The sequence below is a fragment of the Amorphotheca resinae genome (assembly GCF_003019875.1).
Source record: "Amorphotheca resinae ATCC 22711 unplaced genomic scaffold M430scaffold_13, whole genome shotgun sequence".
Lineage (NCBI taxonomy): Eukaryota > Fungi > Ascomycota > Leotiomycetes > Helotiales > Amorphothecaceae > Amorphotheca > Amorphotheca resinae.
This window is the reverse complement of record NW_020194483.1, coordinates 786546-809440: the sequence shown is the minus strand read 5'-3', so window position 1 is coordinate 809440 and position 22895 is coordinate 786546. Positions and strand designations below refer to the sequence as shown.

The 22895-nt window shown below is 50.5% G+C and overlaps 9 protein-coding genes across 9 annotated transcripts; 5 read left to right on the top strand and 4 right to left on the bottom strand.

Annotated features, from left to right (window-relative positions):
* Window positions 1–2247: 2247 nt before the first annotated feature.
* M430DRAFT_147617 (hypothetical protein) lies at window positions 2248–2884 on the top strand (the record flags this gene model as incomplete). Its single annotated transcript, XM_024863077.1, has 3 exons — window positions 2248–2344; window positions 2448–2461; window positions 2555–2884. The coding sequence occupies exons 1-3, from the start codon at window positions 2299–2301 to the stop codon at window positions 2882–2884; spliced, it is 390 nt and encodes a 129-aa protein (XP_024717118.1). The 5' UTR covers window positions 2248–2298.
* Window positions 2885–3207: 323 nt separating this feature from the next.
* Window positions 3208–6361, bottom strand: M430DRAFT_69959 (hypothetical protein). The gene is made up of 5 exons (XM_024869467.1): window positions 5880–6361; window positions 5340–5788; window positions 5213–5263; window positions 4840–5084; window positions 3208–4789 (listed from the first exon to the last, which is right to left on the bottom strand). Exons 1-5 carry the CDS (start codon window positions 5917–5919, stop codon window positions 3664–3666), a joined length of 1911 nt encoding a protein of 636 aa, XP_024717117.1. The 5' UTR covers window positions 5920–6361; the 3' UTR covers window positions 3208–3663.
* A 1902-nt stretch (window positions 6362–8263) lies between these two features.
* M430DRAFT_69958 (hypothetical protein) lies at window positions 8264–8921 on the bottom strand (the record flags this gene model as incomplete). The annotated part of the gene is made up of 2 exons (XM_024869466.1): window positions 8264–8293; window positions 8355–8921. The coding sequence occupies 2 exons, from the start codon at window positions 8919–8921 to the stop codon at window positions 8264–8266; spliced, it is 597 nt and encodes a 198-aa protein (XP_024717116.1).
* A 1768-nt stretch (window positions 8922–10689) lies between these two features.
* Window positions 10690–12840, bottom strand: M430DRAFT_147612 (hypothetical protein). Its single transcript, XM_024863076.1, has 2 exons — window positions 12167–12840; window positions 10690–12117 (listed from the first exon to the last, which is right to left on the bottom strand). Exons 1-2 carry the CDS (start codon window positions 12735–12737, stop codon window positions 11117–11119), a joined length of 1572 nt encoding a protein of 523 aa, XP_024717115.1. The 5' UTR covers window positions 12738–12840; the 3' UTR covers window positions 10690–11116.
* A 210-nt stretch (window positions 12841–13050) lies between these two features.
* On the top strand, window positions 13051–17005 carry M430DRAFT_45635 (hypothetical protein). Its single transcript, XM_024867781.1, has 2 exons — window positions 13051–13487; window positions 13548–17005. The coding sequence occupies exons 1-2, from the start codon at window positions 13323–13325 to the stop codon at window positions 16590–16592; spliced, it is 3210 nt and encodes a 1069-aa protein (XP_024717114.1). The 5' UTR covers window positions 13051–13322; the 3' UTR covers window positions 16593–17005.
* An 865-nt stretch (window positions 17006–17870) lies between these two features.
* On the bottom strand, window positions 17871–18924 carry M430DRAFT_271569 (hypothetical protein; the record flags this gene model as incomplete). Its single annotated transcript, XM_024865535.1, has 3 exons — window positions 17871–18319; window positions 18375–18628; window positions 18685–18924. 3 exons carry the CDS (start codon window positions 18922–18924, stop codon window positions 17989–17991), a joined length of 825 nt encoding a protein of 274 aa, XP_024717113.1. The 3' UTR covers window positions 17871–17988.
* A 280-nt stretch (window positions 18925–19204) lies between these two features.
* Window positions 19205–19704, top strand: M430DRAFT_188575 (hypothetical protein). Its single transcript, XM_024863966.1, has one exon. It carries the CDS (start codon window positions 19291–19293, stop codon window positions 19582–19584), a length of 294 nt encoding a protein of 97 aa, XP_024717112.1. The 5' UTR covers window positions 19205–19290; the 3' UTR covers window positions 19585–19704.
* A 279-nt stretch (window positions 19705–19983) lies between these two features.
* Window positions 19984–20918, top strand: M430DRAFT_110146 (hypothetical protein; the record flags this gene model as incomplete). The annotated part of the gene is made up of 3 exons (XM_024861334.1): window positions 19984–20268; window positions 20356–20814; window positions 20868–20918. The coding sequence occupies 3 exons, from the start codon at window positions 19984–19986 to the stop codon at window positions 20916–20918; spliced, it is 795 nt and encodes a 264-aa protein (XP_024717111.1).
* Window positions 20528–21745, top strand: M430DRAFT_37482 (hypothetical protein). The gene is made up of 3 exons (XM_024867131.1): window positions 20528–20814; window positions 20868–21347; window positions 21406–21745. Exons 2-3 carry the CDS (start codon window positions 20964–20966, stop codon window positions 21517–21519), a joined length of 498 nt encoding a protein of 165 aa, XP_024717110.1. The 5' UTR covers window positions 20528–20814; window positions 20868–20963; the 3' UTR covers window positions 21520–21745.
* Window positions 21746–22895: the final 1150 nt, after the last annotated feature.

Genomic DNA, 22895 nt, shown 5'->3' with positions numbered 1-22895 from the left:
TCGACTAGGAACAGGAGTCATTGACGGAATAGAGGGCACTATGTGTAAATGAGATAGTGGGAAATGTCATTCCAGCATACCAAAGAGAGGAGGATCCCACACAAGATTTGGATATCCAGCTTCGGGTTTGAGAAAAGAGCTCAGATACTGTTTATTGGTGGATTGAGAATGGTTTCCAGATGCCCAGAAACATCTTGATATCCATTGATACATGATAAGGTAGCCTATAAACCAATCCAACATTCGTAGTCCTCAGATAGTGGCATTGGCTGAATCTGTACAAAGTTGAGCTCTGTTGGTATGCCAGGATCATGTCTGAATAGCCCCAAGGTCGGTGAATGGAATTGGACAGCGACGAACTGGTGGCAGCCTGATCTTAAGAAGTATTCAGGAGTGCTCACAACAGTTGCACGAGAAGGGTGATGAGTCGCTTACCTCCTCTTGGGGGGGAATGGGTGTCCATCAGCCGAGGATCGGGGTCCTCGTTCTTATTGGGTCAATAGAAGGCGCGTCACGGGGGGCCTGCACATATAAGAGCTATGATCTTCCCCCCCCTCCTCTCCAACTTTCTTCCACACTCTTACATCAATTATCAATCCATCGATATCTCTCTCATAATCATCAACAACTTTGTTGAACTTGATCGTACCTTTCCCCAACCATTTGAGGACTTCCTCACGTGAGCCAGACTGGGTACCCTCGATCCTTCTTATCACTAGACTGCAGATCACGACCTGCTCAGCCGCACAGTCGGGTCAACCAACTCCAGTAGCAAGTTCCCGTTATAACGAGTTCGTCAATTTCAACCACTAGACGGCCGCTACTTCAAGCTGCCATAAACCAACATCAGCCCAAGGAGCCAGATAGTTGACCGAATGGATCATCGATCTTATTACCAGCATCATACCTTGAGGAGAATGCAAAGTGCCTCTGGGTTATGGAACGCTGATGGCCCAGGTTATCGCACCCATTCGCATGCAAATACTTACGCGGCCTTCCCGACGATGTCAGGAGGTAGATTTGAGACTCCCGCTTCATCAGCCCAAGGAAGCGCAACCAGACGGATGGAGAAGCGGAAGACAGTCCACTGGGCTGCCAACGTCGTGGACAACGAATTCAAGATGCAGTCAAGACCTAACCTTCCTCCTGTGGCCAAATCCGCGTCACAGACCTCAAAGGGATCATCGTCGTGGTCAGAACCAACACCTTCAGGATCGACATCGTCGTCCAAAGGGTACCATGTTAATCCTTCGTCTGAGAGAAGCACGTCGTACTCTAACCAGCAACGGACTCAGGTGCCATCACAAAGTAACTGGTCATCCAGCACCGCACCGATAACCTCAAATCAGAGACGAACTCAAGTCTCAGCCTCTACAGCGAGCATTCCATCAAGGAGAACTCAGCCATCACCAAGACAATGGCCACCAGTAACGACCACCGTACTCCCTCCCCTTGTTCCAGATGTTCCATGGACACAGAGACCACCCCCCGCTCCTAGACCAAGTCGACTCCCGACTCCAGAGTTGCCCGAAATCTCGGCCGGTAGATTCTTCGCCATCAATCAGCCACGTGAGAGTCATGGCAGTCGGGAAAGACGCGGCATTATTAATGTGAATGTGCAAGGTAAATAGCAGTCCAGCAACCGTTATCGTTGCTGATGATGTGAAATAGTGGGAGTATCCTTGGAGTATACGCAAGATAGGGGAAATGGGTGGTGAACGTGTGGCCTCCCTTTCGTAGTGATGGAGGATCGGAGTAGTTTGCGAGTTTTCAGGTATGGCTGTTCCTGGCTCTCAGCGTTGGATATCGAACGAATTGACGAAGTATTCCCATAACCATCTTCCACAATTCTTCATCTGTGCCGTCCGTGAATAGAAGATGTCTGCCTGTTGTATGCCCAGCTATACCATCCCACCCAGATTCCCCATGCCAAGAGCGCGCCGCAGCGTACCCAGCTCAAAACCGCCTCTCCAAAATCTACTCACCTTATTTCAAATGCTACAAATCTCTCCTTCATTTGCGCGCTGGGAGATTCGCAGAGCAAGAAACGGTCGTCGTCGTCGTCGTCGTCGTCGTCGTCGTCGTCGTCGTCTAGGCACAAACTCGGTTATCTCCTCGGGCCGGTTATTTTTCCCGCCTCCCGATCCGCGATCGCCGCTTACCTAACACACAAAACCCCACCTTCCCTACGAATATCAGAGCTCGCACACCCCGCCATCCGGCCCATTCCCCCAACTTTCGCATTTATCACAACACTTTTTCCACTCAATCAGGAAAACATTCTCCAAAAACGCTACAATGGCAGAAGAATTCAAGCCTGTTTTCACTAAGGATGCTGCTCCTCGTATGTGTTGCTCTTGCCAATTGATCCTGTTTTTCTTTTCCTTTTCTGTGTGCCGTGGATTCCAAATGGATTTCTTGACTGACAACCCCCGCTCTCCATACAGCCGCAGGTCCATACGTATATCTCCCCTTCTCTTGCCTCCAATCCCCCCTCTAACTCCCAAATCCCAAAAAGAACCTGCCCAACTAACAGCCCATCCCAACCAAACAGTCCCAAGCCATCGCCACCCCCCACGGCATCTACGTCTCCGGCCAAATCCCCTGCAAGCCCAACGGCGAGATCCTGACCGCGCCCAGCTCCAGCATCGCTGAGATGACCGAGCTCTGCATCCAGAACGTGAGCGCCGTGTTGAAGGCTGCCGGCTCGGACCTCACCCGTGTTATGAAGGTCGGCGTCTTCCTGACGGATATGAGCCATTTCGCGGAGATGAATGGCGTGTATGAGAAGTACTTTACGGGGAAGCCGGCGAGAAGCTGTGTGGCTGTGCACCAGTTGCCTAAGGGCGTGCTGGTCGAGATTGAGTGTGTTGCTTTGCCGTAAAGGGCTTATCGAGGGAAAGTTGAGGGGGACGGTTTAAGGGGACGTGGGTGTGTCAGAACGAGGAGAGATGGGCGAGATGAGCTGTGTTGGATATAAAAGTTTGGCTATTTAGAAAAGTCTACGAGACATCTTCTCCCTTTCTCCCCAGTAGTTGGGGTCAAAACCGGCGCCTTATCTTTCCGTGTCTCCATAGTGCTTGTTCAGTGTCAGTAGCTGTTCAGTATCAAGATGAAGAAGCTCGCTTCAGGTCAGCGACTGGGCACCTGCTTGCAGATCGATAATAGCTTAATACAGCATCAGCCATCAAGGTAAGTATAAGTATAGGCTGGAGACTAGCTCAGCGTTCATTCTGCATTGCTAGGGACTACCCTAGTCACCAAGGCATATATCCTCACAGACGTCTTACAAACGTCAAAGCTGGTGAAAGACTGATACTGTCTACTCTACATATCTTAGTCCCCACGGTATGTCATCGCAAGAGAGAAATCTCATGTGTTAGTTGCCTGACTCACACTAGGTATGAAAAAAGTAAAAAAAGAAAAGAACCCCCCGCAATGCATAAAACGCCACCTATATCTTAATATGCAAATGATCCACTTGCCGCACGCAACCAGATACACATGTACCATCGCGTGGGAAGAAAAACAGGGCAAAAAAGAAAGTCTGACCAGGATTTACCCAGAATGCCAAACGCCAAACGTTGCAAAGCACAGAATTCAGGCCCAGCCCTTCCTCCGTATCTACCAATCTGGCCTACGTGCACCCGCAGCGCCCGATGGCTACTGGACCGTAGTAGATTCCCTTAAAGCACTCGGGGCCTTCTGGCCTCTCCGTCCCAGCAATGTCGCACCCTCAAGGTTAAGCTCAAATGTCCCTTTCTTATTCCTGACCTGCTGCTTGGCCGCCGCCGTAACCGCTGGGCTATGCTGACCGTAGCCTTTCTGTGCTGTTGCATTCTGAGGCGGCTTCCCATTTGCCGCAGAGTTGAGATTTGTATTTCTGAGACCCTGCTCTACCTGGTGTACATCCGCTTCTCTGGCCTTTGGTACCTTCGTCGGGATACCATGATCATTTTCGTAGTCCTCTTCCTCCTCGGCAAATTCTTCGTCGTCGATAGGATTGAGACTATTGATGGCGGCTGCACCACGATAGCCCTGCTTGAAATTCTTGCGGCGCTTTCCTTCCTCCTCTTGTCTATGGACCGCATATCCTACATCGAAAACCTCACGCAGGTTGACAGCGCCCGGACTGCGGAAGTCCATGCGTTTGCCCGTTGTGGGTGATTCGAGCAGGTCTGGGTTGAACGCATGCAAGCCAGCGCCAGCGCCAAGTTGCTTTTGTCGTTCTGCAGCTGGCGTAGCGAGTGGAGGTGCGTCCAGAGCGGCGTACGTGGGCTCTTCGGTTCCTTTGATCCATGGATGATTTAAGAATTCTTGGATCGTGTAACGCTTGTTTGGGTCGACAGTCAAGAGATGGGATACGAGGTCCTGAGCCGACTTCGAGATATCGTCCCACCACGGTGACAGGAAGGTGTATTGTCCTCTTGCAACTTTCTCGGTGAGTACTTGGATACTCTCGTCGTAGAATGGGGGAAAGCCGCAGAGTAGTGTATAGAGCACACATCCCATGGCCCACATATCAACGCTCTTCGAGTATCGTTCGTCCTTGACGATTTCGGGCGCCGTGTATCCGACCGTTCCGCAAGGGGTCATTGTTTGTGTATCCCAGACAACCTTACTCAAACCAAAGTCGGCAAGCTTGATCTGTCCAATACCGCCAGACCCAACTCCCTTGATGAACTCTCCCTCATCTACCTTGTCCTCATCTTCAGCCGATCTTGGCTTCGGATTCTTGGTAGGGATGAATGGAATAGGTGTGAATAGTAAGTTCTCTGGTTTGATGTCCCTGCGATGACGTCAGTGAGGCAAAATGATAAGACTGGGGAGAAAATATACCTATGAACAACACCTTTCTCTTCATGCAAGTACAGTAATGCTTCCGCGACTTGAGTGATGACATGCCTGGATAAGTCTTCACTGAAATAAGTAAGGCGGACAATCTGGTGGAACAGTTCTCCCCCGGGTGCCAGCTCTAAGATGATATAATAGTACTGTCGAGATTCTGCAAAATCGACAAGCTTCACTATGTTGGGATGGTCCAGTTGCCGCATAATCTGTACCTCCTTTAGGATATTTGCTCTCTGTAGGGAACAGTCAGCATGTGTTGCCATATAATATGACTGAAAGGAATATGAAGAAATGAATTATATCGAGCGCGAAGCTGATGCCGACTAGTTCATGCTGCTGATAGGAATATATATGTTCGCACCTCCACTACTTTTGGCCCCTTCTTGAAGTTCGGATGAAGGTGTGCATCGCCCTACGAGACCATGCGCGCGTTGGTAAGGAAGCCCAAAAAGAGAAGGAGGTGAGTAGCCATCCGCGCTAAGACTCACCTGGCTCGAATTCATTTCGAATTTCCGGACGACCTTGATAGCGACCTCTCCAGCTTTACCATCCAGGTCCCGCGCTCGGTAGACGTTGCTGAAGGCGCCGTCGCCCATCTTCTCTAGCAGTTGCCATCGCTCAAGGCCGGGGTATTTTGGCAGCTTCCCTTTGCTCTCGTTCTCCTCCGCTACAATTCTCGCAAGATCTTCAGCATCCACCTTCTTCTTCGTGGCGGCTTGTTGACGAGTCCCTGCGGCCTGCGCCGCCGCGTTTCCGGCCTGCGCATCAGCCATCTGTCCTTGAGGTTGTTGATGAGTGTTCCCGCTGGGATCTGAGGTGGCGTAGTGGTGCTGCGGGGGTACAGCACGGTGGTTTTGTGAGGCTTGTTGATGTACATTGACCGGCGATACTTGTGTGGTCGGGTCGTCTTGCGGATGCGACGTTCGCCCTTGCTTTCCTATGTGACTGTGAGCAAACATTCGAGGAAGATGGAAGGCGAGTCAAGAGAAGAGTTGCGAGGCTGGGCCTCGGCGGATTGCATCACGCACCGTGTCGGATTAGATTCTTTATTGACTGGGAGAGAGACATGATTCCAAGAGGTTCTCCAAAGCAACTGACAATGTTGAGGGTGTCGCAGGTGCGAGGGACTAATGAGGCCAGGGAGTGTCGAGCAACGACGAATGGACTCTTCTTGCCCGGGCGGCGGCTTCAGAGAAGGGCAATGGGCAGTCACGACGTAGTCACGTAGGTCAGGCGTAAGCGAACAGGGACCCCAAGAAACGAGACGTGGTATGATGGAGGTGGAGATGGATCAAGTTCGCAGTGAGCAGCGATCGTCGCGCCAATCTGCGATGCCTCTTGACCCGGACGGGATAGGAGGGGGGGGATTTGCGACAAGACAGTGGAGAGAAAAGGCGGCAGTTGCGGATTCAATTCCAAGGGTTCAAGAAGTTCAGGATTCGCGGCAGTCGAGGAATTCGGAGGCGAGTAATTCCAGGATTTAGGATTCCAGGATTTCCAGGATTTCCAGGAGGAGTAAGGTAGTTCAAAGAAGATCAAGGGGGGATTGCAAAGCAGATGGTTTTCAACGTCATCGGCTACCATCGCTACCGTTAGCGCCGCCACGCTCCCTACTTACTCCGGACTCCGTCATTCCTCGCCTTTTCTTTCTCGCGGGGTCGCTCGTCTTGATAAGGGCCTACCTAAATGTCCGCCACCTAGTGGCTATATGTCCGCCACTAACCTTTTTCGGGATAGGGCGACAAATTCCGGGTGTGCATCTATGGTACCTAGGCTATAGTAGTAATCTGTATAGTAGGGCAAGTATATACTGTGTAAACAAACAATCAATTCATAACTATACAAAAACGGCAAAAGTGAAGCTATTCCTAGTTCCCTATTCATCGTCTAACTCAAACTCCGCATCCTGGGTATATACCTTAACGCCGCTAATTACCTCCCGTGGTGTTTCTACCTCTACTGCCGTAACACTCTCTTCTATCGCGGCAGCAGCAGCTATAGTAGAGTCTACTATAGAATCTGACTGATAAATAGATGATATGCCCTGCATATACATTCTCTCATGTCGGGTACCCGGCTTATACAGATCCCGGTGCCTATTTGCAAGTCTTGCCAGCCCTGCCGTAGCAGTTACAGGTGCGCCAGGCACTATATATAGCTGCTTAGTTGCTGGCCTAGGTCTATTAAACGCCGGAGGTGCTGAACTCGAAGGTAGCTCAAAAGAAGAAGGATCCTGGCGAGTATTTAAAGGCGCTACACGCGCTACCCTACCTAGAGCACCCCTTGGCCGGCCCCTCCCTCTAACCGGCACAGGATTTAGTAGAGGTAGTGGCAGCGTAGGGATGGGTTGCTAAGGAAAAGTACTTGAATCTGGCCTGTTAAAGTACTAGTGAGGATGTATATCTTCCGGGAGGATCACTCCCCGGCCTGATATCCGCTCCTAGAGCTTGTGGTAACAAGGTAGCCCTATAGACTGTTGAATAGAGCACTGACATCTAGGTGGTGGCCCCCCTCTAGCCGGTAGCTTTAAATACTCCTGTAGTATCCGTTACAGCGCGTAGCCATGAACTTGCTTTACAACAGCAGCAAAAAGAGGGATGTTTGTATGGTGTTTTGGCCGTAATTGCTGCTACGCTAGAGTCGTCTTGATGTTGTCATGCTGTTGTTCCTAGAACAACTGTAGCTTAGTGAACACGCCCCTTAGATCCCCATGGCCCCGGTGCAGGCACCTCTTTATAGTGGCGTGACAGCCCTTAATTAGACTAGTAACAGTGACGCCAAAGTAGTAGGAGCTGTTGATATAACAGGCTACTAGATTCTCTTTCCATATTAGCCAGGTGCCTTTACAGTAGCTCATGGCCTCCCGAGGGAACTTAGCCCGCATTTCTGCAAGCAATTTCTTATAGTCCTCTTCTGTCCTACTAGCTAGTAGTGTATTCCACTAGCTAATAAACTCTTAGAAGGCCGGGTGGCGGGCTACCCTGCCGTCGTCATGTTTGATAGGCCCTAGGAAGAACCTCTTGGTCTTAGCTAACACGTTCATATTAACATGCCACTGGCAAAGGATGTGGTGAGAGCGAGGGAACCGTGTACTTAAGCACTTGATAAGAGCTAACTCTCTATTAGTTACTATAGCAGTTAGCTCTTGGATCGTGTTGTTGTACATGACGTTCTGGAGTTGCTGTATAGCCTAAGTGTAGTCCTCCTCCTTCTCCCCTGACAAGAAAACCACCGCGATTTGTATCACTATGTTGTTACCAGTCATCCTACAGATGTTAAGTAAAGGCATGTTGAATCTGTTGGTTTTGTATATACAATCGAGTAGTAGGACATCCGGATGCTGCTTCCACAAGGAGAGTAAGGTAGGGTGGATGAAAAAGAGTCGCTGTATGTTGCCAGAGAGGGGGTAGAATTAAGGATTAAACCCCTTGCTTTGAAGCTCCTGTAGTAGGTAGGTAGTTAGTAGGTAGGTAAGGTAGGATTAGAAGGGACTGTAACACTACCTCTACAAGCCACTGTATTAGAGTCTTGCCATCTAGCTCTTCAAGCCTTGACTTTTGGAGTATATTTGTCACATCCTTTGCCGTCAGGAGTGCCTCTGGATACTCAATCCTGAGCGTTGACAGAATCTGGCTAGTAGACAGGCCAGCGCGTCCAAGGGTACTAATGGCGGCATAGGCGTTTGGCTTGAGAGCAGCAATTCGATAGGCAGGATAGGCCTTTGGATCTGCTGATCTGTCGTGATTGTGTGTAGCCTCAAGTACACTAAGACTCCAATTTCCGGATATATGATCTAAGCGCAACTCAACACCCATTTTGCACCTACTCTTCTTTAAGCTAGTGGATAGTCGTTGTTTTGAAGGATCCGTATCAGGGTTCTTGCTAGTAGCTCTGTATTTGCCGCCGCGATCACAGCGAAATACAGCTCTATTAAGCTTCTTGTCGTGCCTGTAGAAGGCGTAACCGTTAGCTTTTACATGCTCTTGAACAGCAGTAAACGCAGCCTTAAGATCAGGGTAAATAGCTAGAGCAGGGGCGGGCCCGCAAGCGTTAGAGGCAGTAGAAGACATGGTAGAGAAGGCGTGGTGTTGTTGGTGTTGTTAGTAGGACGTTGTGGGTAGGACGTTGTGAGTGATACTTAGGAATAGCTTCAATTCTTGAATGTTTTGATTTTCGAGTAACATTACCGAGTATCCGGTTACTATACAAATTACTATGGCAACGCGATGGTGATAGGTGTACGTGGTAAAATACTGCATTATCCCGAACAAGGTTAGTGGCGGACATATAGCCACTAGGTGGCGGACATTTAGGTGTAGCCCTTGATAATCATCCTCCATCCTGGACGAAATGCGATGGGACCGTCCCGTCTTGCCTCCCCAGATCAACGGTCATCGCTCATCGGACGACTCCATTGGCCGTGGGCACGCGACCGGGAAGATGCATTGCAGTTGTCCCGTTCTGCCGTGAGTACGGAGCAAGGCAAAAGGTAAGTACTGCCTACTCCGCCAACGTCAAGCTCTGGCCCGTCCAGAGTCTAGACAGGTCCGGGCGGGCTGACTCTCGAGTCGAACAGGGCCGGTGCCATCCTCGAGACGTTCCCGATCTCCCGATACTTATCGGCCATAGTGCCGGCTTCTTGGCGCTTTCCGCTCCTCAAAGGCCTCTGAGCTCTGAGAGAGTCGGGCGGAAGCACAGATTCGGATGGGGATGAGGTCAATGATGTCCTCCCAAGGCTCACGATACATACTGACACTACACTACTGCATGTTTCCAAGCACAGTCTCTGGGAGGCTTGAGCCGGCCGCATCTTGTGCCACACTGCCAGGCCTTTGTACACGGTACTACAGTATCTGTCGGTACTGTACGCCATGCGGGGGCCCAAAATGGCTGTGTTCGTTCGTCCCAGCTGCAAGTTGCAACACACTCTCCTGGGATGATTAATCCGACTTTCCCTTCCCTGGAGGCTGCAGGACCGCAGGTGGCATCCGCCCTGACTCCGCCGAGTCATATGGTTTCTGCCCATACGTACAGAGGTATGTAATTTCCCAGCCTCCGCCCAACCATCGAGTCTCCCGATCTGCCCATGTTTTCAAGCCCCTCCGCAACAAACTCAGAATGCGATCCAAGGCAGAACCTCTCGATCTCCAGGAATACTTACATCGAAATGGGCTGATCCCCACGCGGGGACGGCCACTGCTCCTCTGTGATCTCGACTCCCCCACGTCCATCTCTGTGCATCATCCGACAGGGGTCCCCAAAGATCCCAAGATCCCCCTGTCCTCGATCCGCCGCCCATGACGCACAAGGCGGGCCCCCTATGCCGCAGCGATCGCCTCGCGCTGCCTCCCGCCTCCCATCACGTGTATCGCCTGAACGCTTCCCAGCCTCCAGTCTGGACTGCAGTGACCAGTATGGTGCTTTGCTGGCGGGCTGGTCATTGGCCCGACTGACTCGCAGCGGAGGACGCCGTGGCCACTCGGTTTACTCAACTGCGAATTGATAATTTGTCCAGTAGTTTCTCAGCTTCAATCTCTCCCGAGTCCCGATCCAGTAATTGATAGGTCGCGATTGATTGGCCGTGCGTGTTGTGGGGAAGAGCGGTTCTAGAAGGCTGAGTAATGATGCTGCACCGTCAGGAACCGTTCCTTATGCTTCGCGCCGGCCGCGAACGTCGGAGTAGGCTTGCGGCTAGTCTCCCACCTTATCTCTGCAGACTCGATCGAACCATCATAAGCATCAACTTTTAATGTTTCAGCTTTGGCTGATCCTCGACTATTTGGGACATAGGAGTGCCTAGTACCTCTATAATAGGACCTGTCTAACAGTCTAGGTAAGGGAGGCATTAACCATTGTAATTAAGCTATCATTCCCGGACTCCGCCTAACCTACCTAAAACAACATACCATAACACTAGATTGCATTTGAAACTTGAGGTCCCAAGGAGATACTGTAGATAGATTTTCTGCAGAACTCGCCTGCTTTCCAAAGCTCCATCCTTTTCATGATTAATTGGGAGATTGTATCAAACGAAGCAGCTTACCTACCTGCTTATCCCGTAGCCATTAATTAATAGAAAAAGGAATACATGACATTTAATAGACGCGGAAGCTGAGACAAAAAACACCCGCTGAGCAGAGGCAGACAGGCAGAAATAGATGCCCAACGCCAAAAAAAGAGTAACAACTGATATTCAGGCACGCCCGCAAGACTATCTCCCACACAACGCTGTAAAAAACTCCTAACTAAGCCCTATCTTATCTCCTCAGATGAGTCCCGCGCGCGCTGCCTCGCCGCCGCCATCCCCAAGCACTTCTTCCATGCGAGCCTTGCCGCGTCCGATGCCTCCCTCGCCGACGCCCATCCTGCGAGCCACGTAGCGCTGGGCTACGATGCCTGTGCCCAGAGCCAGGACCTCTTCCACCCACTCTGCGACCCATTCGCGTGGATCCACGCCGCCGCTCTCGATGATCTCGGCGATCTCCTCTGGCAGGCCGGGGTCCTGGTACTTGTCGGTCTCGCTGCCGAACATGCCCTTCTCCTGCGAGGCAGAGCCCGAGGACGTAGGGGTCATGGGAGAGGGGGCGTCGAGCCATTTGATCCACCTCGCGGGGATGGATTGCGAGATGGTGTGGAATGTGATGCTGTGTACTGGGTCATGCAGGTAGATGGCGAAGGAGATGAGCTCATCGGGTTTCTCATCCTCTTCTACCACGGCGCCTTGCTCTTTCTCCTGGGCTGGCCCTTGGAAGAGATCTACAGGCGCGTCGTGGGAGATGGCTTGCAGGGCTAGGAAGATATCACTGCTGCGGACGGGGTTGGATTCGCTGAGGACTTCTGTTGCGCGCTGGGATGCGAGCTCGAGTCCCCCGTGAGAGTTAAAGTACTCGCTCGCATAGGACTCGGCGCTCACACGGACTAGCTTCGTTCCTTCAACGAGCCCTCTGACGGCTCCAAGGTCGCGGTGCTCGTTGCTTTGACGCCACCAGGGGCCGTCACTCCAGCCACCGCTACCTCCAGTGTAACCAGCTTCGGAATTGCGGCGGGCTGTGGATTCATGGCCTCGTTGGATGACGAGCAAGTCGCCTCCTTCAACCTGGGCCATGACCCTTGAGAAGGTTGAATAGATCAGGGGGTCAAGAGAAGGGTATCCGATAAAATCATGGGTGATGTGTATCTGAAGTCGTTCATGAGATGAAATAGGCGGCGCAAGGGTATGCAGTATATTGGTAAATGTTGGGAGCGCTCTCGATCGTAATTCACCTCCTTTGCTTGATTAGTGATGTACTCCCAGACTCGTGACACTGTATCTTACCAAGACCTCTCAAGGCGCCTACATTGCCTTTGACTTGCTCAGCCCACCTCTTGGCTTCTTCATTCTGCTGGATTTCCTTCACAGCTGCCTCAGCGGTCTTGACGGCAGCACTTGCTGTCGCGAAGATGCCTCCCCACCAACTACCACCCCCGCCTCCAGTAGAAGGTGTGTCTGCAGGCTGAGCGATTGGAGCTTTCTTCTCAGCATCCTGGAGTTCACTACTCGTAGCGGAAGGTGTCAAGCTGGCCTGGAGTGGTTGAGCGCTCTCCCCAGATCTCCTGGGTCCAGCTGTCTTCTCTGGACTGGTTCGTGACGAACTTGGTGGAGGAGTGGCAGTAGTTGTGCGCTTCAAAGACTGCACCCGCGGCGTATGCGGTCTATCTGGTGGTTGGGCGCCCAGGTTCTCGAGCTCAGCTAGAAGATCCTGCTCTGATTGAGACGGGCCTGACGTTGCCCCCTTCGAAGCTCTTGATGTAGTAACCGGGGTTGGCGTACCATCTCCACCAATGCCTTCCAAGAGCTTGTTCAGCTCGTCGTCAGTTGGGGCGGCCTTGGATTTCTTCGATGCCATCACGCTCTCAATGGCTGCTGTTCGGACGGGCGGAGAGTGAATGCCGTGGTGTTGTCCTCAAAAGCCAACAATAGGCGTGGATTCAATTCAATATGTACGTCCGTTGCTATTGTCGATAGCATTCCAAGCTCCGACGTCCACCGCATTAACGGCTGCCCGTGGCTTTAGCGCGGCTGGGAGCGCTGTGATTGGCTCGGTCAGCCACACTTAACGAGCCACCCGCCGCATTTTCCTAGCTTGGTGCAGCACTGGGGATTCGGTTGGAAGAAGCAAAACTACTGTACTCCGGATTACCTGTATCAACAATAGGATCAGAAAATCATGACTTTGGCTATTGTTGCTCGATCATACAGCTCTTCGGTTGCTATTCATTGTCTTTAGTCGAAGATCCCCTGCTCATCCGTCCTTGCTCCTCCCGTCTTTTCCTCTCTTCTACAACTCTTTTCGAAACTCCAAATCTCATTCAGTAAGACTTTTGTCGCCAGAACCTACTCCCCCATCTACATGTGGTGAAAAAGTACCACAACCTCGACATCTCGATCACTCCTCTGCTTTCCCAGCGATTGCAAAAAACTCTACCTCATCATGGCGAGGAAGAAGTCAGCCCCTATCACAACTTACGCACCACCAATACCTACGATGTCCTCTCAAGCAGCGAGCGCCACGCCGACTTCTTCGGCCCCATCTTCATCGACCACTGCTTTAACATGCCCCCATTGCCTCGTGGTATTTACTAATATGACCTCTCGGGTTTGTTTTCCTTTGGATTATATTTTGTCATTAATTGACCCGGTCCTAACATGGAAATAGGCCTTCAGTAATCACGTGTCATGCTGCGTTGGTCCCGTCGCTGCAGATGACGATGCGTCTGAAAGTGTCTTATCTTCTCCTCCTGATTCACCAATACAGACGGTTAAGAGTACGATTTCTGTTGGTGCAACAGCACTCCGACAAGAAGTCACTGCTCCGTCTGATGCCAGTGTTGCCGAAGAGGATGGCGCAGCACCACCCATTGAAGATCCTGACGCAGCCATTCATGCATATCTGGACCCGAAGAGAGAATTTGAATATTACGATCAAGGCGAAGCTGTAGAAGAAACCGCTCAAGACGAAGATGCTGATGCAAGTCAACTCGAAGTCGTGGAGACTCCTGAAGCTGACCAGCAATCGGTGACTGCTGAAGAGGTTCCTGAAAACCCAGAGGCCTCAGAATCTCTTGAAACCTCTGAAGCAGTAGCAAATTCTGAGAGTGGAGATTTGGAGACTGTCTCGCAGCCGGCAGTTGTGGATGCTCCCGCAGCTTTGGAAAATCCGAGCGTCTCCAAACAGTCCAAATCCAGGACCCCAATTGTCACAAGCAAATCAGAGGCGAAAAAATATCTATTTCCAAAACTCACCCCAGTTGAAGTCTTCGAGAATTACCTACAAGATGTAGAGGAGATGTCCTATGAGACTCTATATAACCGGGCTACGAGAGTCGCTGGTGTTTTACTCGAACTTCAAACTGAGTTCGTAGAGGTGGACAAGAAGCTCTACCGGCATGAAATGATTGGCAAAGCCGAAACTAAGAGAGCGGCAGAAGACGCGAAAGAAGAAGCCGATAGGAGAGTGGAACTGGAAGACATGGCTCGCGACGCAGTTGAAGAGAAATACAGCGAAAAGCTTGCTCTCGAGGGCGAGGAGTGGGAGAAGTTCCTGGAAAAGTTCAATCGTTCCTCCGACAAGGAAACATTGAAGCACCTAAACAACCTACACAACCCCCAGTTCATGGAAGCTGCAATAAAGCGACGTCGAAAGGCCGCGGCCAAATATCATAAGCTTGACAACGAGCCGCCCCCAGAAACCAAGCCTACCAAAGAAGAAATTGAACAGGAGAAACGCAAGCAAGGCTGGCTGATAGATCCCGTGAAATTTGACGATCAAAAGAGAGCAGATGTGTATGGATTGGAGTATTCGTCACATTTCAGGCACCACGGACATCAGCCAATTGATAGAATCATTCGTCAAGCACAGCAAGCTCGGAGGAAAGTCAATGGAGATGCACACAGCACTTCTGAGGATACCGCTGGATCAGCTCCAATAGGCCGGCTTAGGATGCAGCGCAACAAGAGTAAGAGAGCCTACGAAGCCGAGCGTAGTGCAACTTCGGAAGAAGATGAGGAGGAGCTTCCCGCAAAGAGATTGAGGAAGCCAAGAAGATTCGAAGATGGAGTCGAAGCTTTGGGAAAGCCTCGGGGTAGCACGCAAAGCCGTGGTGGAACCCCAATGATCAGAAGACGATTTCCATCGGGTGCACCGGTTGGACGACCGCCTAGATGGTATATCGAATCGAAACTGCAAGCAGTCCAAATGGCACCAAAGTCCCCAGAGTTGACGAATGGAGATCTCCCGCAGACTTCTCAAGAAGCTGCTCCATCCGATGAAGGTCAGTTGCAAGGTGTGGCAGAACCCCTGGCCAACCAGACTGTTACCGTTTCGGATAATGCTACTGCAACTGCACCTACCACAAAGCGCAAGCACCCTGGCGGTAGGCCAAAAAAGGTTGTGGCTGAAGCCCCAGCAACCAATGCTCCATCCGAAGACGTCTCGGTGGAAGCTTCACAGTCGAAACCGAAGAACAAGGGAGGCCGTCCCCGCAAACATCCGGTCCAAGAGCCGGCACCAGCCGAAGCCAGTACTCAATCAGGCCCGCAACCCCGCGAGACTAAGAGCAAAGCTCATTTGCAATCGTCCACGATCAAAGTCGAATCCGGCTTTGATGACGACCTTGTTCAGTTGACAGAAGCTGAAGATATCATTCAATCAACCGAACAGGACGACGGTTCTCGTTACAATTCCGCAGAGACATCCAGACCTACCAGCTCATCCTCTACTGAGTCAGTATCTACGGTTGCTAATCGACGCAGCGCCCGACCATCTACTCGCAATAAGACTCTTGCAAGAGAACTTAATGGCACGAAGAATGCGAACGATGATACTGGCAATAAGCTTGAGGAATCGCCATCATCATCGCCATCTGTTCCTAGGAACAAGCGCAAGCATGACTCGGAGGAAACAGAACTAAATCCAATTGTCGTCGATGCTCCTCTTCAAACCGAAGAGCCTGCTCCAAAGAAGCGTCGCACTCGAGCACCAAAGGCCAAAGAAGACATGGTCGAGACTCCTGTTGCAATGGGAGCAAAGAGTAAGAGAAAACGTGCCAACAGTGATGCACTTGAAGAAGATCGTGTGGGCAAGAAGGGCAAGAAGTCCATTCATGAACCAGCCGGCATTGAGGACGATCACGAGTCTAATGCAGACATCGATGAGGAGTCGCTGACACCAGCTGCTAGAGAGGAGCTGAAGAAGAAGAGAGCAAAGGAAGAGAAATCGAGAAAGTTATCAGAAAGCACAAAGGCCAGATGGGCGTCAGGAGGTATGAAGAAGGCACAGGAGACCCGCAAAGCCAACCTTGCCCTCAAGAAGGCTGCTAAGGAAGCTGCTGCCAAGGAGGCTGCTGCCGCCGCTGAATCATCTGGCCCCGCTCCCATCGAACCTGCCGCCCCTGCACCCGCTATTGAAACACCCGAACAGCCTGCTCCAAAGAAGCAGAAGGCACAAAAGCCAAAGCCCTCCCTGGAACCGACCCGTCCCGCAAGTACCCGAATCCGGAAGCCAACCCGGCATGCCGCTGGATTGGATGGAGCTGCCGACGAGGACGAGGACGAGCTGGCGGAGCAGTTCCGATCCGAGTATGATCGGTATCAGGCACTCACGTCAGCCGGCAGTCCGGGTTTGGGCAAGCGCGTGCGCAAACCATTGATTGATTTGTCTGCGGTTATGGACGAAACCTCAGAAGACGAATACTACCAGTGATGGGTGTGCACTTGACCACGTTTATGGTGAGATCCGCTGGGAGGATCACCGCAGGGTGGATATTTACTTTTCTCTTCGTTTTTACCTGATGGGCGCTCAGAGGAGGTTTACTGCTAGAGATGGATATTGACTTGGCGCAGTTACGGATGAGAGCTCATGGGATGATTGTTACATTACGGATGGGTATTTTGCTCTTCTTCGATTATGGAGGAGAATTTCGAGGAGGATTATTTCAATGGATATTGAAACAGCGGCCAGTTTATTCATGGGTTCCCAGAGGTGGTTTACTACCAGGGATGAATACCGACTTGGCCGCTGTTATTTCATGAGATCGATCCCAGATGATAATATCAGGGATGGATATCAGCTTGTACATAAGATTACGATGATGAATACACTCACGAACTTTGCACTGAAAATCTCTTAGTTCCAGTGTGATGACACTGCAGATGAAACGAAATTCAGAACTACTGCGAATGGACCCCTAGGTATATACGACCCATTCTTTACTCTCGTTTTTTGCGTACTTCTCAATAATCCCATTTTATCCCACATAAGCACTCTATCCTCATCATTCATCCCTACCTATTATAAAAACAACCCAATCACCCCAAATAAAGGACTCAAACCCACCAACAAGCAATTCTCACCCGCCCATCACATCAGTGCTCAAGAAGCAAGCAATCGCTCATCCTACCTAGCATGAACACAATACCAAAAATCACAATATCCAGTTCCTATCTATCATCTCAATTCTCGAATCATGTCGAGATATTCAAAGTTGGGGTCTGTATATATTCCTAGAGAGTAGGTAGCTTCCTGATAGCGGAGAATATAGAATAGAGGAGTGATCGGGGGCCTTATCTTGTGTCTTCTCTCTCTTCAGAAGTTTCATTTGGTAGGGGGATGGGATTTAGTGTTTCGGGGAGAGTATTCTTGGGGGTTTTTCTTGTTTTGGCTTTTAGAGTAGTTGGGGGGGGGGGGGGGGGGGATGACCACGAAAAACCATCAACTGAGCTCGTCGATCACTTGCTGGTGCCACTTACATATGTTCTCTTCTGGCGTACTACCTCACAGATTACAGGGTCCAGTCTATCCCTGTATTGATAAACGTTTGTATCAAGCAACGGTAGATCACGAAAGATTCACGAATCGATACTTGCGTCTACTCAAATTAAGGCCAAAATAGCTTTGGCATTTACTATCTACTTCTCGCTCTACTTTCCTTCAATAATCCGAAGTGCAGAAGAGAGGAGAAAAGAAAGGAAAAGAACGGCAGGAAAAGCCAAAGCTCGTAAAAGGTCTCATCATCATTACCCAAGTAACACCTATCAACAGCAACGGGCCAACTGCCATCCTGAACCAGCAAACTACTGTCTATGGGCGCATATCCAGATCAATTGTTCGCAGGTTCGGGCTCGCGTTGGTTGTCCAGCTGGACGCCAAGACCGTTGAAGGGTGTCATTCGCAGAGGATCGAGCTCAAGTCGGTTATTACCCTGCACGTGAGCATCGGATCGGCGTCTGCGAGGGGCTGGTCGGGCTGGTAATATCTCTGGTGCAACAGGAGTAGTAGGCGAGCTGAGCTCTTCCCAAATTCCTGGCGGAGGGATGTCCTTCGTGATGAGTTTGCCATGGCGGTCCTTTATGACCTTGCTATGCCCGCCAGCTTCACGATGGAGATAGAAGTAGTACGCAGATAGACCTAAGTGAGCGACGAAAAGTACGCTGTGGAGAAGTTGTCAGTTTTGCTCTTCGGCAGTGATGTAGAAGCGGAACTTACACTTCCAAGGCGAGGAGGACAATTAGACCCTGGTTGAAAGTAGATCGATGCTCTGTCTTAGCCTGGGGGTTTTCATTACCGGGATCAAGTCCATGGCTGGTAGAATGGGGTTTCTTGGCTTCGAGCACCAAAGCAACGATCCAAAGCGCGGTGAAAATGACGTCGATTGCGATGCGTACGTAGTAGTTGTACAAAGTCGTAGCCCAAAGCTGAACGATGAGTACAACGCTAACAAGAGCGACTGCAATTCCGCTCTGTAAATTTGATATCAGTTCTCGTTAGTTATCGGGTGGGAACTGATGGGCCATACAATGATCGAGGTGAACAGCTCTGGTGGATTCAAGGAGGCACTGTACACCATAGTCACAAAAGCAAGGAGAATGGCCAAGATCGGAAGAGCCTTCAACCATGTTGGGGTACGAGGGATGTGGGCGGGCACTGGCTTGAAGGAGAGAAAGTGCTTCCTAAGAGGGTGGCGCGGAGTGCAGGGTACACGATCATCATGGCCCTGCACCGCGGGTGGGGAACGCTGGACGATATTATTGCTCATATTGAAAAGGAATGCTTAGGGGTTGTTCAAAACGAGCGTTGAATATGCGTGCGTCGATCTGCACGTCCCGATATGGATGCGTCCTGCGCGATCTCGAAATGTGCGTCGCGACTCGAGGTGTGCGTCACGATCTTGAGAGTTGGTGAGAAATACCCTTTTGGGTAGCTTCAACAACATCATATCACCGCTTATCCCGCCTATTCTAATCACGGGGTTTAAACGACAGTCTTCGATTCACTTGTATGTAGGCACCGTCCGTCTATTGGTAAATATCAGGTTGGCTCGGTGAAGGCTGATGATATCTAACCAGTGGAAAGCTTCAAGTACTTCTATGAAAGCATAGCATCGATTCGCTTTTGGCACAGCATGATATTTTTGAGAGCGCTATTGGGAGTTTCCCTGCTCACAGCTTCGACCTTGCGGCCATGGCAATGCTCCATTGCGAGAAACAGAAGGGCGAGTGCTTTACATACAGTTGGCCAAGGAAAGATGGAAGTTCCCCCAAACTCAGGCGGCTGTAGCTTTTACAGCTTCTCACATTCTCTCCAACACATTTCATGCGCTTCAATGAATGATCTATCTTTCTTTTCCAAAGGCTTTTCCAAAGGCTTTTCCCGCATCCTTTCCCCCCTTTCTTTGAAAACTGGAGTCTCAGAGTGACACTTGTCAATCGACCTCTGATCACAACATCATCGCTTGACTGGCGACCTGAAATCAACAAAGTAGCAAAGAAAGTACGGATTATAGTTCAAAGTAGAAAGCAAAAGCAGGATGTCACTTATACGCAGCATCGGTGTTCGAAGTCGAACAGACGATAGCGGTCGTCGTCGATATTGCCTTCGATGACTAAGCACAATATCAGCCCCCCATTTACAGTGCCCGATCTGCGGGCCGTGATAAGGAGAGCGGATCTCCTGCACCCCACCTTCGTTGTTACTTTATCGATATCGATATCACCAAGATATATTTCCAGGAAAGTCACCCCGAGGCATATCACGATGCTACGCTGCGCTCTCAGTTCTGCTGCTTTTCCAATTTCTTCTCCTGATCTGCTACAGCATGGATGATACCATTACATTCGGTCCCTCGGGCCAAGAATGGCATTATTCAAAGACCACGAAGACCTACGACCTGTCTGGGGGATCCGTCAAGAAACTGACCTTTCCAACCAGTGAGGGTCCCAAAGAGACATCAATTACAATTTCTCCCGAGTCGTCTGCCCTGGTGATTGTCGATATGCAAAACTTCTTCCTGGATCCGAAATGTAGGGACCACCCTAATGGCCTGAAAGCCGTGGAGCCAACGATCAAGGTCATAGAGAAGTGTAGAGAAGCTGGGATACAGGTATATGACAATCTTTATCTTCTCCCCGAGTCTCTCTCAACCTATGAGAGTCAATACTGCTGAAAGTGGCGCTCATATTTTGCCCAGGTAATTTGGATGAACTGGGGTCTTACGGACGAAGATATGAAATCCATGCCCGCTGGCGTCCAACGAGGCTTCTTGAGAGACACGCTTCAATCCGTATCTAGTAGCATACAACCCTATACTGGCCTTGGATCTGATCTAGGGGATGGCAAGGGTCGTTGCCTCTTCGCCGGATCCTGGAACGCCGATATCTACCCCCCTCTCAAAGCGCACGTCAAACCGGAAGATCTGCACTGCCCGAAGAATCGCATGAGTGGGTTATGGACCCCGGAGCAACCGCTGTGGAAAACGTTGAAGGCAGAGAAGAAGAATACTATTCTATTCACGGGCGTGAATACGGATCAGTGCGTGCTCGGAACATTGGTCGATGCGTACAACGCGGGGTGGAACTGTATCTCGATCGATGACTGTTGTGGTACTACCACGGTAGGCGGCAAGGAGGTGTCACTTCACAATATTGCAGTAAGTGCTTCCTTCCATTGCGCAAGGTTTGCCAAGTTGGCTAAGGAAGATAGTCCTCGTATGGGTTCGTGACGAATAGCACCGGATTTATAGCTGCAGAGTAATGTGTGCCAAGTATAATCGTTTCGATTTGTATGCATGTGTGTTGCATGTGTCTCGTGAGAGCTTTGTACAGATGTGTACGTACAGTCCATCGTTTCATCGTTCCATTTACATCTTCCTCGTCCCATCGTTCCATCTACATCTTCCGCGTCCCATCGTTCCATTTACATCTTCCGCGTCCCATCGTTCTTCCATCCACATCTTCCTCGTCCCATCGTTTGACAGGCTCGTATGCCGCTATGTCCCAGTTTCAGTTCCCAGTTCCCTGTGTTCCCATGTCTCCCAAAGAACGCCAATCCCAATGCAGATATCGGGTTTCAAAATCCCAGGACTTCTCATCCACTCTGAACATTCACATCTCCAACACAAACGCCATAGGTGCAGCACGCAGATGGATCCAATTGACCGTTAAGGATAAGATCTCTGATTTCCTATAGGAAAAAGGTTAGGTTTTATGGGAGCGAAGGAAATGTTGGGATGGTGACTTACGTCTGGGCATTTTATCGGTGTGGATGTAACGAGAGAGATGGTGCTGAAGACGCAAGCCGCCAGGGCAAGCAAAGCCGGAGAGGAAGTGCGCATGGTATTGTCTTCAAGCGATAGTAGTCCAGCCGAATCGAAGAAGATAATGATACCAAAAGCAAGCTTGCTGATACTGTTATACCAGGTGCTTGAGGCAGTTTTCCATCCGAGAAGAACGAACACAGTTCGTCCTCGGTGATGATATCTCCAACGAGAGCAAGGTAGCGAGTGACGTGGGGCAACGATGGGAGGTTTTAGAAGAAGAGAAGTGTTTACTCAGTACGCTCACGCAGTACACGAGGTCTCGAACACAGTCACAGGATTTTGATGCAGGGCCTCGGACATACATATAGTTGAAACTTTGGCAGCTAAGCCATGCATGCAAACCCGCACCTTGGTAGCCATAGAAACCCAATGACTCGGTACTTCTGTACCGGTTATCCAGCTCTTTGCGTCGTTTACAGGCCAAGCCGCACCGTTGAGATGGGATTCAGCCACCTACTGTGAAGTTACGATAAGCATTGATAAATATCCGTCATTCCGGGGGGCCAGGAGCCAATTGGGTTCTTGAGAAACTCATTCTGCAGGGTCTTGAGAGGAGGAATAATACGATTGTGGGGTCCACAGGAAGCGATTACGGAATGCTGTTCACGATCCCCCTTGTTGGATTGGCTTTGGTTACTTTGGTGGGATGTCCAGTACGGAGCGGCTTCAAAGTTCCGCATCTGCAAGCCACAGGCGGACCAACCAGCAACTTGGGAGTCGGGACGGATATAAATAGGAGTGGCAATAGATCCCATAGGAATATTGTCCGGCGAAACGGTGGTGAGTGCGGAAGAAGCTCTCGTAAAATCCGTCCGCATAGCTCTGTAGCGAGTAGAGAGACCGAGCTACAGTAGGGAAGAATTGAAAATATGGAGTAAGTGGTGAGACAGCAGAGATCTGGCAGAGATCGTAGGGCGAGGACTATGCCCAACTCGGATAACTGTAGAAATAAGCATATAGAAAGTCTCTTCGAAAAGAACGAACTCTACCTCCCAGCCAGAGAGTATTTGATATGGAACTCTGCCTCACAAATGCTTTCCACAAGGCGGAAAATCTAAGACTCTTTGCTTGTAGTTCATCCGGCATCTGCAGGTATTGCCAAGGGTCGTTGGTCTCGAAAGGATCACAACAAGTCTATCAGCGCTACTCTGGCAAATGCTGTCGGTACTGGCGATGTTGCGTCTAGAAGCCTCCCTTGCCTTACCTTGGCTACTTCTACCAGGATGTTCCCGAGCTCAGCGGTACTAGAATTCTATTTCCTGAATATCTTCTCAGTAGTTGGGAAAGCCTACACGGAGTGTGTGCTGCTTGACGAAATCAACAATGTACGACAAGCCATTTTAATAGCCCGATTGGCTCGCGGAATTTGACAGGGCGGGATCTCATACAGAAACTCTCTTTACTAGGGCAGA

Excerpts from the sequence above, each read along its gene's own strand:
- M430DRAFT_37482 (XM_024867131.1), top strand. The coding sequence starts at position 20,964 with ATGTGTCTCGTGAGAGCTTTGTACAGATGTGTACGTACAGTCCATCGT. Across the intron at positions 21,348-21,405 it reads AGGATAAGATCTCTGATTTC|GTCTGGGCATTTTATCGGTG; the intron begins CTATAGGAAAAA and ends ATGGTGACTTAC.
- M430DRAFT_188575 (XM_024863966.1), top strand. The coding sequence starts at position 19,291 with ATGATATTTTTGAGAGCGCTATTGGGAGTTTCCCTGCTCACAGCTTCG.
- M430DRAFT_147612 (XM_024863076.1), bottom strand. The coding sequence starts at position 12,737 with ATGGCATCGAAGAAATCCAAGGCCGCCCCAACTGACGACGAGCTGAAC. Across the intron at positions 12,118-12,166 it reads AGGCGCCTTGAGAGGTCTTG|GAGGTGAATTACGATCGAGA; the intron begins GTAAGATACAGT and ends AATCAAGCAAAG.
- M430DRAFT_45635 (XM_024867781.1), top strand. The coding sequence starts at position 13,323 with ATGGCGAGGAAGAAGTCAGCCCCTATCACAACTTACGCACCACCAATA. Across the intron at positions 13,488-13,547 it reads TTACTAATATGACCTCTCGG|GCCTTCAGTAATCACGTGTC; the intron begins GTTTGTTTTCCT and ends ACATGGAAATAG.
- M430DRAFT_69959 (XM_024869467.1), bottom strand. The coding sequence starts at position 5,919 with ATGTCTCTCTCCCAGTCAATAAAGAATCTAATCCGACACG. Across the intron at positions 5,264-5,339 it reads TCGAAATGAATTCGAGCCAG|GGCGATGCACACCTTCATCC; the intron begins GTGAGTCTTAGC and ends ATGGTCTCGTAG. Across the intron at positions 5,085-5,212 it reads AGGGGCCAAAAGTAGTGGAG|AGAGCAAATATCCTAAAGGA; the intron begins GTGCGAACATAT and ends TGTTCCCTACAG.